The 14,430-nt window shown below is 53.0% G+C and overlaps 1 protein-coding gene across 1 annotated transcript in view; it reads left to right on the top strand.

The window, feature by feature from the left end:
* Positions 1-14,430, top strand: part of EFCAB6 (EF-hand calcium binding domain 6) — a gene marked incomplete at its 3' end in the record, with an annotated part of 176,396 nt that overhangs the window by 158,336 nt on the left and 3,630 nt on the right. Inside the window, 3 exon segments of the mRNA XM_082666200.1 lie at positions 8,554-8,784; positions 10,084-10,237; positions 12,311-12,495. Coding sequence (XP_082522326.1) covers positions 8,554-8,784; positions 10,084-10,237; positions 12,311-12,495 — 570 coding nt within the window.

The following is a 14,430-nucleotide window of genomic DNA, read 5'->3' as shown; positions in this document are numbered from 1 at the left end:
CTTCCTCCTTCCCCAGATCATTCCTGGGCTTAAGTGATCCTAAGAGGGGGCCAGTGTCTCCCCACATCTGAGCTGGGAGTGCGGGGCTAAGGGCGGATGTAGAGCCGGTAGGCTGCTCTGACGCTCCCACCACCTCGCGGCTCCCGGCCTCTCCCTGGTTCTGCTGCCGGCGTTTCTGGATGCTCTGGAGCTACCGCCCCAAGCATGCTGGTGACACGCCCACCCCCAGTGGGCCTCTCCACTGTCCACAGGCTGGACACAGGCCACCCTCTCTGAGGGCCTCTTGCCCATCACAGATCCCTCACGAGAGTTTCTCTGCGGTCTCTTCCCCAAGGACTGAGCTTGGCTCTTTTTAGCTCAGAGCTCTAGCAACCTGCTGCCCTGGCCTCTTTGGCCCTTCGTGGCTTTCCTAGGGCAAGAGCACCTCCCAGCAGGACGGCGTTCCAGGGGCCTGCCTTGGTCACTGGCATCAGCCGATAATCTCACTGAACGTCCGCAGTGGGGAGCGGAGCCCTGGCTGCTTGGTCCTCACTGTGCCCCCAGCACTGAAACGGAGCCTGGCACAGAGCAGGTGCTCAGCATGTCCCAGTGAGCGGACAGTGTCCACGTTCCCATCCCCATCCCAGCAGTCCAGGGGCTGAACAGCCGATAACAAAGCACCACTGATCCAGTCCCAGAAGCAGATTTCCCTTCTTCCCAGAAAATGCACTGCTACCATCCCTCTTCAGTTCTCAGGTGAATTGATGCCCCATCCATTCCCAGAGAATAGTTCAGATGAGAAAGGAACTCCAAAATACTCACAAAAGCAGCCCCGCCTCCCCTCTTCCTCCTGGCTCTGCTCAGGCCCAGCCCAGGGGGCTTCCTACAGCTCCCCGTGTGGAAATGTCATTCTTTCCCCTCCAGAGCTGGGTCACTCCAAACTCAAGTCTCACATTGTCAGAGTTTTAGGGTAAGGACTGGAAGTATTCACGGGGAGGGGTGATCATCACGTCCACCCTCCATCCCTACTTAGGCCTCTGAACTCACTGCCCTAAAGAATGAATTTGTTAAAGATATTAGTAATATGAACATCAGATTTCACTTTCCTAAAATATCACCTTTTTTAGGCATTATGATCATTTCTGCTAAGCAAAAACAATGCCCTATCTCCAAACAGTTCTGTCCCACAGAGCCTCCAAGCCAAGTGAGCTCTGTATTTGCAAATATCAATACTTCTCTCCATCACTACAAATGGATGGAAGCCTTTAAAATTAGTACAGTTGCATTTATTATTCTATGGGGCCAACTAATAAAGGTTGGTAATAAAGATTTTTAGTAATAAAGATTTTAGTAATAAAGATTTTTCATTCCATCTAAATGAGCAAAATTTTACTCTAATTATAGGTATAAATTAATGACATGCCGGCATATCTGGCATTCATAACAGAGAATTTGATTCTAATTGCCCACTAAGAAAGCTTCACCATTCCCGTCACAGACAGCACCCCCCACCCCCCACCCCCTGCAAAAAAATCAAGCACTTACTTTTGAATGCTGCTTTCTAAAAATACACGGACATCTCAAAGACAGTCTGCACCATTGAGAACATCAAAGTCTGGCATGAGTACCGTGGTTTAAGTTGGGTGATGATTAACAGAAATTGTGCTATATTTGGGAAGGATGCTTCTAGATACAGGCTAGTAAACAGAAAACAAAAGCCCCAGAGATCCACTTGCTTTCTCCTTGCATGAGTTGCTTAGCCAGCGACCTTCTTGGTTGGATGGCACAGTGTCTGGCACAGTAAGACACAGAAGTCATTTGCACTCTTGACATGTCTAGACCCCTCATGCCATCATGGGGAAGAGTTCACCCGAGATACTGGGACAGTTCCGACCACGTTAAACAGTTTTCAGGTACAGATTCCATGACTTCGTTTATCTACATTCTAAAGACTTATCTCTAAAATTCCGATCATCGTGAATCTGAGGGGCCAGCTTTCTTGGCTTACAGAGCTCCGTAAGTAGGGAAGCGCCACATCTTTGGAAACCTTTTGGCACAATTAACCTTTCAGAAAAGGAGAGCGACTTTCAGAGCAGATGCAGCCAGACACTGACAGGTCTTCATGGCTCTGCATAAAGCGTGTTATAAAAGCCTGTGGAACTGGGTCCACCTGGATCTGGCTTAAGATAGAGATCCCATGGGGAGAACCTGTCCTGGTGAGACGACTTAGGTCAGTCCATAGCGACCGCATGAGGACTTTGATTGTGCAGCTATATTAGGAGAAGTAACCAGCAAACATTGCTGAGCATTCCAGATGTGATATTTCTAAAACAGACAGCTTCAGGAAGAGAGAAAAATGCAGGCAGACTTGGGTTTCGACCCTGCTTCTGCACCCGTCCAGCTGTGTGACCTTGGAGAATTATTCAACCTCTCTGAGCTTCAATGTCCTTCCCTCTGAAATGGGACAGTGCTCCCCAGGCTGACCCAGGTGCCCTCCGCTCTGCCCAGGCTGCTGTTCTGCCTTCCCCATCTTTGCCCGTGCAGTCCCTGCCTGCCCCTTCTCCCGCCCCCTTGTATCTGGCCACACCGACTCCCTCTTCCAGACTCACTTCGAGCCAAGCGAAGCCTTTTCTGACCGCACCTTTACCTGCTGGAGCTGGCCACGCCCCGCTTTGCCCTCCCCGCCCCCCCACCTTGAGCTCTCCATCATCTGACTGAGCCCTTGGGACAACCTTGCATGTTCGTGGGCACAGAGCTTCCTGTCTCCACCTTGAGCTCTCCATCATCTGGCTGAGCCCTTGGGACACCTTGCGTGTTCTTGGGCACAGAGCTTCCTGTGTTGGCTGCACCGTGAGTGCACGCGTCCACTCCTTCACTTATTGGGGGCCCTCTGAGCTCAGAGTGGTGATGTTAGGTCCGAGGGAACCAAGGCGGGCCTGCTCCCTGCCTCCGTTGAGTCTGCATCCTGGGAGGGTAGAGAGAGGTTAAACACCTGCGGTACATTATTTCTGTAACTGCACACCGCTCTCTGGTGCAAAGGGACGTGCAGCGTGCTGGGAGAGCAGAGCTGGGGGCTGACCTGGACCGAGGGGTCAGGGCTATTTCCCTGAGGACACAATGCTGGAATGTGGGCGTTGCCTCTGAGAGAAGACGGGAGAGAGCAATGCAGGCAGAGGCAGCATCCTCGAAGCAGGCGCAGTGGGCACGCTGCTTAGATGGTGATGCTGCCAGCGGCTAGTGGACACCAGAGACACACCCTGCCCGTGGGGTCTGTGTTCCCTGAGGGGCTGGCAGACAGTGAACAAAATATGTGTATGTTGGATGGTGACAATTGCTCTAGGCCAAAAGAAAAGCAGGGAAGAGGGCAGTGCTAGGGAATTGGGAGGGTGTGTTGTGAGTAGGGCGGTCAGGGGAGGCCCCTGAGAAGGCAACATCTGATTAAAGACCTGGGTCAGGTGATGGCTGGGAACAGCGGAGGTTGGATCATGAATGCGTTTCAGAGTTGGAAGCAGCAGAATTTGCTAATGGATGTGGGTGGAAGCGTGAGAAGGGGAGTAGAGGATGGGGAAGCCAAAGGAGCCGTGGATGGGGTGCTGTGGGGGGCAGGGGGGAGGGGAGGGTGGGCGTGGGGCGCCTCACTGGTCCATTGTCCACAGTCACACCTTCTGTCCCGCTCTCCTTCCTGTTCACTTTCTTTTTTGCTCAAGTACATCTTTACTTGCTCTTTCAGGGGAGAGGAAGCCCGAGAGCTTCACTGTTTCACCCTCGTCCTCAAAAGATAGTTTGGCTGGGGATAGAATTCTAGGTCCAAGTTTTCTCTCCCTGACCCTTTCAAGCGGTTTCTCAGTTGCCTTCCAGCATCTCTCGGTGTTGATGCGACATCTGCTAATTATCACATGCTTTCTGCAGGGCCCCGATCCCAGTGGGAAGAAAGGCAGGGGCTGAGCTACTCATACCACTTCCTTTTTACCAGAATGCTGCTCTGAGACAAGGGGTGAGGTAGGAGTGAGTGAGGAGAGAGGAGCCAGCCGGGCTGTTCAGATAAGTCCCAAATGCTCCCCACGCAGCTCGCCCAGGCGGGTCTCCTCAGCGTGGTCGCCACCGCCGGGTGGTCCTACAGTTGTCTGGGCCTGGTCCTAGGGACTGGACTCCTCCTGCCTTGGCCTCTAGGCTTTTGTCCTCAGTGACTGTGGACACTAGCAGCACAGGCCAGTTCCAGTTTCTACGTCAGGTAGTGGGTGATGGCTTGGTTCTAACTGCCCATCTCACATGGGGGCCTCTTGTCCCTGTTCCTGAGAGAGTACCGCCCTCCACCTGCATCATACCATGCCTCGAATGCCATGGGTTTCTTCTCCATTTCTGTTTAATCCGATTTCCCTGTTGTGTTTGAATAAGGACAATGCATTTTATTTATTTATTTTTACATCTTTATTGGAGTATAACTGCTTTACAATGGTGTGTTAGTTTCTGCTGTATAACAAAGTGAATCAGCTATACATATACATATATCCCCATATCTCCTCCCTCTTGCGCCTCCCTCCCACCCTCCCTATCCCACCCCTCCAGGCGGTCACAAAGCACTGAGCTGATCTCCCTGTGCTATGCGGCTGCTTCCCACTAGCTATCGGTTTTACATTTGGTAGTGTATATATGTCCATGCCACTCTCTCACTTCGTCCCAGCTTACCCTTCCCCCTGTCTGTGTCCTCAAGTCCATTCTCTACGTCTGTGTCTTTATTCCTTTCCTGCCCCTAGGCTCCTGAGAACCTTTTTTTTTTTTTTTTTAAGATTCCATATATATGTGTTAGTATACGGTATTTGTTTTTCTCTTTCTGACTTACTTCACTCTGTATGACAGACTCTAGGTCCATCCACCTCACTACAAATAACTCAATTTCATTTCTTTTTATGGCTGAGTAATATTCCATTGTATATATATGCCACATCTTCTTTATCCACTCATCTGTCGATGGACGCTTAGGTTGCTTCCATGTCTTGGCTATTGTAAATAGAGCTGCAATGAACACTGTGGTACATGACTCTTTTTGAATTATGGTTTTCTCAGGGTATATGCCCAGTAGTGGGATTACTGGGTCATGTGGTAGTTCTATTTTTAGTTTTTTAAGGCACCTCCAAACTGTTCTCCATAGTGGCTGTATCAATTTACATTCCCACCAACAGTGCAGGAGGGTTCGCTTTTCTCCACACCCTCTCCAGCATTTATTGTTTGTAGACTTTTTTGATGATGGCCATTCTGACTGGTGTGAGGTGGTACCTCACTGTAGTTTTGTTCTGCATTTCTCTAATGATTAGTGATGTTGAGCATCCTTTCATGTGTTTGTTGGCCATCTGTATATCTTCTTTAGAGGGACAATGCATTTTAAAAAAATAGTTTGCACCTCTCTGCTGAAACTCCCCATCTGGTCATGCATGTTGGGTACCTTTTCTACTAGATCCATTAACGTATTAGCCACAGTTGTTTTAATGCTCCTGTCTGACAGTCCCCACAGTGGGCTCATATCTGACTCTTGTCTGTCGATAGCTGTATCTCCTGGCAATGGGTCGGTTTTTCTTTTGTTTGTATGTCTCAAGATTTTTAAAAAACTGAATGCCAGACGTAGTGCGAAGAAGAATAGTAGAGATGGTGGCATCAGTGGTATTTATGCCCGGAAATGGGCGCACCTCTTCTCTGTCAGGCTATGAGTGTGGGAGCGTTGTTGAATCAGTCTGGTGGGTAATTGAGCTACATTTGAATTTTGTTGTTGCTACTCCTCCCCAGCGTCAGATCCCTCCAGCAGAAGATTGCCCAGGGCCCCCGGGCTTGAGTGGGTTTGCTATGGCTCCGCCCATGGCTTTGCTCCTCAGTAGAGGAGGGTCTGGAGAAGCGGGCCGTGTTTCCGGTCCATCCCCCACCAGTGGCTTCACGTGCCTCTTGGGAGCAGTGGCAAAGGCTGCAGAGGAGAGCTTGTGAGTGTGAGCGTTCCCTGTGCCCGTGACTCCCAGCTCTTCTAGCCTGAGCGCCAGCCCAGCTTGGCCTTTAGGAATTTGCTAACATCTCGGCTGATTTCTTCCCGCCCTCGCACTTCCTCCTGAGCCCCACCAGGCATGAGAGCTGGCGCGTCGGGCTCTCCTTGGAGCCTCGGGGCTCCGTGGAGTCCAGTCCCCTCGGCTCCTGCAACCTCAACTGTCTCATGGGCTCAGGAAAAGTTCTGAGTTTGTAGGTATTTGGCTTTTTCTTGGTAGAATGGGAGTGGCGTTCGCTTGCCGCTTTCCACATCACAAGCAGAGGTGGAACCCGAAGTGGTGAATTTTTAAGTAGTTAGAAGGTAGTTGTCTGCTACTCTGCGTTTCCAGGGGACCTTTCAGCAGGCGTGCATTCTGCCCCGTGACCTGGAAACTTGCTGACATGCAATGAACTTGCCTTTCAGTTCCTTCACAAACCACAGGAATTTTACCCGGGTCTCACGTCCAGTTCACAGGCCCATAAGTTTCCAGAGTCTACTTCTGTGGTACCCATTTCCAGTCTTCTGATGCCCCTCCTGTCCCCACAGCCCACACCAGCCACCATCCTGTGCTGCATCTCCAGGCTGCATCAGTGTCCTGGGCTGTAACCCATCAGGGCTGAAGAGCCACACGTGGGCCTCCACTTCCCCACCCGCCCAGGCCCGTCCTAGCAATGTGTATTCTGCCCGTTGAAGCCCCTTTAGTTAAAATAGGATAAGAATAGGGTTTGCGCGGTCCTACCTTGACCCCGCTTGCCTCACAGGCTTTCATTAGGAAGGTGGTGGGCGCCTGCCTCACCTGCCTGAGAACGAGCCCCTTTTGTTGTCCGTGGCCGTTCTGCAGGCGTCCTCGTTTCCATGCTTCAGCTCTTCACTGCCTCCTGAAGCATTCATGCCCATCCTTTGTATCTGTCCTTAATCACATGGCCTTCCTCCCACTTGCCTCCCAAGTCTTGCTAAGATACGAGAGCATGAGAGCCCACCAGCAGCCCACCCTCTTTTAAGCCACATCTTTGTTCCTTAAAGCCCTTCCTGAGAGTTGTGATCGGAACACGGTTTAGCCCTTGCCTCCAATCCCTCTTCATTTCTAAAGGGTCTTCCCATTGTCTGATCAGTCTTATCATGTGATACGGATCTTCAGCCATTAAAAAAAGAAACATGTATTGAGCACCTACTGTGTGCTAGCACCTTTGCAAGATGGTTGGCATTCAAAGATGAAGCTCAGAGGATCCTTCGGGGAGTCTCTCAGCCAGGCTAGGTGTCCCCTCATGGGTGGTTTCATCAGGATGCCAGAAGGGAGAGAAGAGGCTCCGGTCTGCCCAGTGGTTCTGGAAAACTTCTCTGGAGGAGACCGGTGCGGGGGTTACTGCCCTTGGTGATGATGCTGTGGCCTGTCTGAGCCCATGTGAGCACTTTCTCAGGGACCCTCACTTCCACTCCCCCGAGTACTTTTCCCTCATTGATCAAAATTAAAGCAACATAAAACTACAGGTGTGATAAATGACACTGAACTATACACACACACACATGAAGTTGTTACGTAAGATGTAACCTTGGAGGGAAGTTGGGTGGAGGGTCCCTGAGGACCTCTCTGTACCATTCTTGCAACTTCCTGCAAATCTATAATGATTTCGAAATAAAAGCTAAAACACATCAAGAATGTTGTCCCAAACTAAGCCGTTTTCCCTTCTCAGGGCCTGGAATATTCTCCCTCTCTTTCTCACCCCTCAGTACTTCATTTCCAGAATTTCAAGTAGAGCCGGACGTGGTCCCTTTTAATATGCTTCTGGAAAACCCCAGTGGAGCCCACAGGCCAAGCCGGTTCCTGACCAAGTTCAGGCACAGGGTAGGAACATCCCTCCCATGGCCTCAGGGGTGGAGAGGCCGCTGCACTGGGCCTCGGGGGCTGTGGAAAAGCAAATTGGAAGTAAATTGCCATCTTCTCGGCCCCCTGAACAGCCCCCGAGTCATCAAGGGCGGCTCACTTGGCATTGAGTCATTTTGCAACATCCCTGCCGGGCCGCGTGTGGCCCTGACCCAGCCCGTGACATCACACGGCACCGACACAAAACCGTAAACTTCTGCTGTTCTCCAGATGCCTCCCTTTTCATCTTGCGAGAAGACATTGTTTGCCCTGAGGGTGAGAAAAACTGCGGCGGCTGAGGGCTGCAGCACCTGTGCGTTGTTCGCAGGGCTCAGGGGGCCTTCGAGGAGCAGGAAGGAGCCTGGCTGGGCTCCCTGAGCGAGGTGGGCTGCGGCTTGATTTGCATTTTCTCCTAAAACATTCTTCTGTCCTGCAGCTCAGTCTCTGTGACCACTCACAAGACTTAATGGCCTTAACGTGCTCGCTAAGGGCCCAATTCAATTAAAAAGTGTCCTGCAGAAGCCACCCACGATCCTCCCGCGTCTGCTTTCCCGGGAAGCCGCAGCCGGATGGGCGTTTTTCTTTTTTCAATTTTTCATTTGACGTGGGCCCTGGACCCCTGCGGAGGAGAGCGCCTCTTCGCTGGCTTCTTCCCCACGTCTGAGGGTTTGCCACTAACCCTGGGAGATGACCTCTGCTTCTTTGCCAGTTTGATAGGCTCTGGGACCAGATGCCCGTCGACGCCAAGGGAAGGCTGCAATACCTGGACTTCCTCAGGAGCTTCAGCTCGGGGAAGGCGGCCCCGCCGCCGGCCCCGGGCGCCTCGGCCAAGGCGCAGAGAGGGTGCGGCGTCCCCGAGGTCTCAGAGAGAAGCAGGTCTGCAGGGTCGTCGCCCACTCGAGACCTGAAAGCAGGGTCCAAACCGCGGAGTCACCCCTGCGTGAGTTCCCGTCTCGCAGCATCTAACTGGGTCCACGTCCCGCCGGGGCTGGGGTCCTAGTGTCCCCACAGGGTGTGGGTGACCGAGAAGGTGGCCAGGGTGAGCCTGGGGCGGGGGGCTCAGAGGAGAGCCACTGGTGGGTCCTCTCAGTCACCTGCCTGGGAGGGGAGGTAGCTGTGGGCACGGGGGTGTGGGAGGGAAGAGTAAAGAGGGTTCAGAGCAGGGAGGGACCTTGGGGGCGGGGGCGGCATGTCAGCCACACGGAGGGCATCATCTCGGACGAACGCAGATGCCCCGGGCCGGACAGCCCCGCCGTGGGCCACAGGACCCGCAAGGTAAGTATTGTCATGCCCGTTTTACGGTTGAAGATACGAGGCTCTAAGAAGGGTCCTCGTGAGTTCAGGTCGCTTGTTAGACACAGAGAGAGCTGATTTCAAACCCAGGCCTGTCTGACCGCACGGCCCTGGACCTGGGCCGAGCCGCCCTGGCCTGGGATGGGGAGAGGGGCTCAGCCTCGCCGAGGCTCCCCTTCCTCTGCAAGAAGCTTGACGGTGTCTCCAGGGGAGGGTTGTTGAGGGGATGCCGGCGGGCACAGGCGCACGCCCACCGCCGAGCCTCGTGCACGGTGAGCGCTCATTCATTCCTTGGGCCTTCAGTCAACACGTGTTTATCGCACGCCTAGTACGTGCGGAGAATGAACACAGGTCCCTGCCCTTGTGGAGTTTACGGCCTTGGGGGTGATGGGCAAGAGTAGTGAACATGTAAGGAAAGTATTGAGTGAGTTAAAGAGGGTGTATGGAGCAGAATGAAGCATCCCGAAGGCATCCACGCCTCAGTCCCCGGAGCCTGTCATGTGTACCTTACATGGCGAGGGGCAGTCAAGGTTGCAGAGGGAGTTAAAGTTGCTAATCGGCTGACTGCAAGACAAGATTGTCCCGGAGTGTCCGAGGGCCCGAGGTAATCACACGGGCCGGTCACTGGGGACACAGAGGCAGAAGGGTCATACTGGAGAGATGCAGTCTGGGGGAGACCCACCCGGCGTTGCAGCTTTGAAGGTGAGGGACGGGGCCACGGGTCAAGGAATGTGGAGGCCTCCAGAAGCCAGAAAGGGCCGGCTATATATTTGTTTCCAAACCTATTTCTGTTAAAATGGTAACATTACCGTTTTTGTTTTGTTTTTCATTTTATTTCTGAAAAAAATGCTGCCTGTGAAATTGTGCGCCTGAGTCCTATCTGTGAGTTTCTCTTATTACTTCCATGTGGAATCTCAGGTTACAAGACGGTTTTCTATCTTGCTAGACCCCCGCGAGCACGACCCCGCCGCTGCAGAACTGCGAGCCCGTGGAGAATAAGCTGCGGAAGAAGATCCAGGGCTGCTGGCGCGAGTTCCTGCGAGAGTGCCAGGAGAGGGACGCCAACAAGCAGGGCGAGATCCCCGCCACGGAGTTCCAGGGTGCGTCCCGTTCCCTTTCCCCCTGGGGATACAGGGTCATCTCCCAGCACAAGTCCACTCCTCATGGTGGCGGCAGGGGAGTGACACAACAGGGGCCCGGCGGGGAGCACCTCGATAAACCCCCAGTATGGGGGACAAGGACTCCTAACGCCTCAGCCCCTAGCAGGCAGGTCCACACCTTCCCGATCAGGTCAGCACGCGAAACCGCAGTGGGGGGGTTGTGGTCTCTGGGCAGGTTGTAAATGGTGACAGACTTGGAGAGCTGAGGGAGGTGGGACATGGGCGGGGCGCAGGGGACAGCTGGGGACCCAGCTCTGCCCTATTGATTCGATTTTCGCCGTGTAGCACTTGGGTAGTCTTGAAATAAGACCAGTTAGACGTACACTCCCACTAATTGTTGCATACTGTTTACACAACCTTTCACATTACAGGAAAACCTGGCCAGGTCACTCCTCTGCTTAAAAGCCCCCTCAGCCCATCCCCCACCCCCGCCGTCTTTAATATATGGACCCCTTTTAAAGGAAAGCGTTTTTCCTGAGAACCTCCTATATCAACATAAACTACTTCTATGGTGTAAACTCTTTAAGTGAACAGCTCCTACCTCGCCCCCCCCTAAAAAAACTCTTATGAGTTAAATATAAAAATTTGAAATCAGTTATAATTAAACGATGTGACATTGATTTGATGTGACATGTCTCGCTGAAACGAAATCACCAGTGTGGGTTTCAATGCACGTTGGCGTCCCCCTTGCTTTTTAGTTAATTCTTTTGATTTTGAGCGTGATGAACCCTAACTTGCGGTTCTTCATCATCATCACCATCATCACTGTTTTTCTTTTTAACCGTGAACTCCCGTAAGCACCCCATCCACGGCTCTGACAGTGCATCCAAAGTTCAGTGCTCTGAAAAAAAGAAACACACTGATTAATTTTCAGAAGTCATTCTGTATTTTCTATACGTGTTGGATGGCCTTCTGCAAGTTGGAACCTCCAAGGCATCTAGTGGCCATTCCCTTGGGTCCCCCCGCCCATGTCCTGGGTGCACCGTGCCCTCCTACTGCTTTCCTCTGTGCAAAGGCAAAGACACCTGTTTGCACAAGCACAGCAGCGTCTTCTGGGCTGCGCTGGTTTGAAGACATCATGTCTATAAATCCCACATCCACTGGTTTTCCTCACTAACCTCTACAGTTAATGCAGCACAGTGTTCCACTCCCAGAAACCTTGTTGCCTTCGTGATGTCCAGTGGAAGTCTCAGCTCATTCACCTTAAACTAAAATCCTTATCCTACCTCTCTTCCAATTACGCGTCGTGATTCCAAAGGAAGCTTCGGCTGTATACCTAGTAAAAGACTGAGCACATGTATGAGTGCAAAGCAAGGGGGTGTTGACTCCTGACATTGCCACCTCAGGGCAGCCAGGAGGACTCCCCAGTGGGGCATCGACGTGACCCTAGTCAGAAAGCCAGACACAAACCCTCAAATCGCGTGGCGGTTGTCTCTTCCGGGAGGTCCATGTGTTCCAGAATACACATTTCAGATCATTAAGGTGAAAACTCAAAATGCATAAATTGGTGTAGCCTGGGAGACCCTTGGGAGCGTATCTCGGAAGCACAGTTGGAAAATGCTTGCTCGGGGGCCAAGTCTGAATCCCTGACCCCCAGTCGGGCCCCTGCCGGACTCAACCCCAGCACATGGAACCTTCCCTTCTCCCCTCCTGCCCGGCTCTGCCCCGACTCCCGTCTGCTGGGACCATCCCTCTGCCTTCTCCCCGCCTGCGTTCGTAAGCCCCACGGTGTCGTGTCCGTACTGCCGTGACCACAGTGACGGTGACCGTGCAAAGCCAGGCCGGCAGGCAAAGCCTGGACCGAGGGGGCCCAGCAGGACGCGGGTCCCCTCCCTCCTTGCCGCACTTACCTCGTCGCATGCCTGTGTGTTTCCATATCTGTCCGGCCACCAACCATGAGCCTGTGAAGCAGGCACAGGGCGTCTCAGCCAGTGATGAGTGAGTGAATGAAGGCGTGATCAAATGAATGAGTGAACCGACTGCCACCAACTGAACTGACATGTTTGCCTTTAGCTCTCGTGGAGAAATTCAACCTGGACGTAAACAGAGATGAGTGCCGGCAGCTCATCGACAAGTACGACTTAAAGAACAATGGGAGGTTTGCTTATTGTAACTTCATTCAGAGCTACGTCCTCCTGTTAAAAGCAAAGGAAACCTCGCTGATGCAGAGAATGAAACTGCAGAAGGCGACTAAAATGGTACGTGGATCGTCCAGAGGAAAGGGGTGGGGCTGGGGCTGAACGGGCTTCCTTCATTTTTCTCAGTTCCGCCTACATCCCATTGTCTCACTTCATACAAATGGTGGCCCCATAAGGGCCTGGAGACCCCAGACTGGGAACCAGCAGCCTGGATCCCAGGTTCTCAAACTGGCTGGGTGGCACGTGCCCGCGGGCACCTCTGTGTGGCGAGCGTCGGGGAGAGTGTCAGCGGCTCACACGGCCACCAGGAGCGGGGGGTCTCGGTCAGTTCACTGGAGAGGCAGGTGGGGTGGGACCACAGCAAAGGGAAGCGCCTGTAACTTACGCATCACCGCCGGTTCACTCCTCAACTGTCTGAGACGGGCTGGCCTTGCTCCTGGTGTGGGCGGCCAGTCGCAGACCCTTTCTCTTTCTTGCGTAAACTACACCCGTGATGCATGTCTACCGTTCTCTTCTCGTTTCCTTGAAGAGGAATGAGACCCTAAAGATGCTTAAATGGCAACTGGAGGGCCTGTGCCCTAGATTTTTACCTTTTTTCTTAATCGTTTGTCATTTTATGATTCTCACCCACACCCACTTCAGCCACGCTGTTCACGGACTCACCTTTCTCGAGTCTTTCCACAGCATGAAGTAGAACAAGCCTTTTTCACACTCATATTCCATCACCTATAACGCTGAATTCAGTTACATTGAATTAAACAAGTACAACCGGCCTTGTCGACCTGGGAGCAAACACAGCTGAAACCAGCTGCTGTAGGACTCAGCTGCGGGGACCAGAGGTGTGGGGCAGACCTGACAGCATAGGTGGCGGCTTAAGACTGCTGGCGGCTTAGCCCAGCAAACAGTGGATTCCATCGCAGAACTTTCCATGCAGCCGAATTTGTCATTTTGTGCTAAATCGGGCCCCATCTTAGCATAGTTTCTAGTTTAGCCAAGCAAAGGCTTAGGCCAAGTTAAGGAAGTAAAACTTAACCTTAAGACAATTCTTTCTCTAGCTCAGCTTTTCTGTTAGTGGAGAAAACACTGTCCTTGGTGGGTCGTCAGGGGACACAGGAACATAGCTGGAGACCACACAGCCTTCAAGGCCCCCCCAGCTCTGGCCCTCCTCCACCTCTCGGGCCTCAGCTCCCCCTTCTGTAAATGAGGGGAGGCGTGCTGAGCCCCCGGGCAGATGTCCCCGCTCGCCTCCGTGTGCCGCTGCCTCGCCCCCCAGCTCCGGGCTTTCACCCAGACGTGCCCACAGCCTGCGCTCTGCGGCTTAGGCTAGTCCTGTCTTGCATCCTGGGCATGACTGACAAGGAGGTGAGACTCCCCGGGCGCCTTTCCCAGGAGAGAGTGTGGCCAGGGCCTGCCCTGCTCCTGCCCCTTCTGGTCCCCGTGCCAGTCCCCGTCCCGTCTGCAGGCTGTCCAGGCCCCACCGTGCCAACTGTCTGCCGGCAGAGTAGCTGAAAGGGCCGTTGCCTTTTCTAGTGCTTTGGGGGCTTTCTGCAGCTTTGACAGCAGAGACACCCTCTGTGGGAGGGAGCTGGGACTTTGCTTTGGGGGGCTCTCCTAGAGGACTTCTGGAGGGGTTGGTGTACAGGGCTGGGATGGGAAACCCTTTCTCAGGCCAAGCTTGGGTGTGGGAAGGGCAAGTGCGCATACAATCCCTTCTCTTCCGTGCATGCCGACCAGCTGATTGGATAAATTGGCAGCTAACGAAGCTATAGGGTATCTGGTTTCTATCATAGGTGCTAAATGATACAAAAATTGAAAGCAGTTTAACTTTGTGCTAATTTGTTTCATGTAGTGCCATGTTAAAAATTAAACTTTCCCGGGGCTTCCCTGGTGGCGCAGTGGTTGGGAGTCCGCCTGCCGATGCAGGGGACGCGGGTTCGTGCCCCGGTCCGGGAAGATCCCACATGCCGCGGAGCGGCTGGGCCCGTGAGCCATGGC

The sequence above is a fragment of the Grampus griseus genome, assembly GCF_964374135.1.
Source record: "Grampus griseus genome assembly, chromosome: 11".
Taxonomy (NCBI): domain Eukaryota; kingdom Metazoa; phylum Chordata; class Mammalia; order Artiodactyla; family Delphinidae; genus Grampus; species Grampus griseus.
Note: the sequence above shows the minus strand (reverse complement) of the source record. Positions and strands in the feature narration are given on the sequence as shown.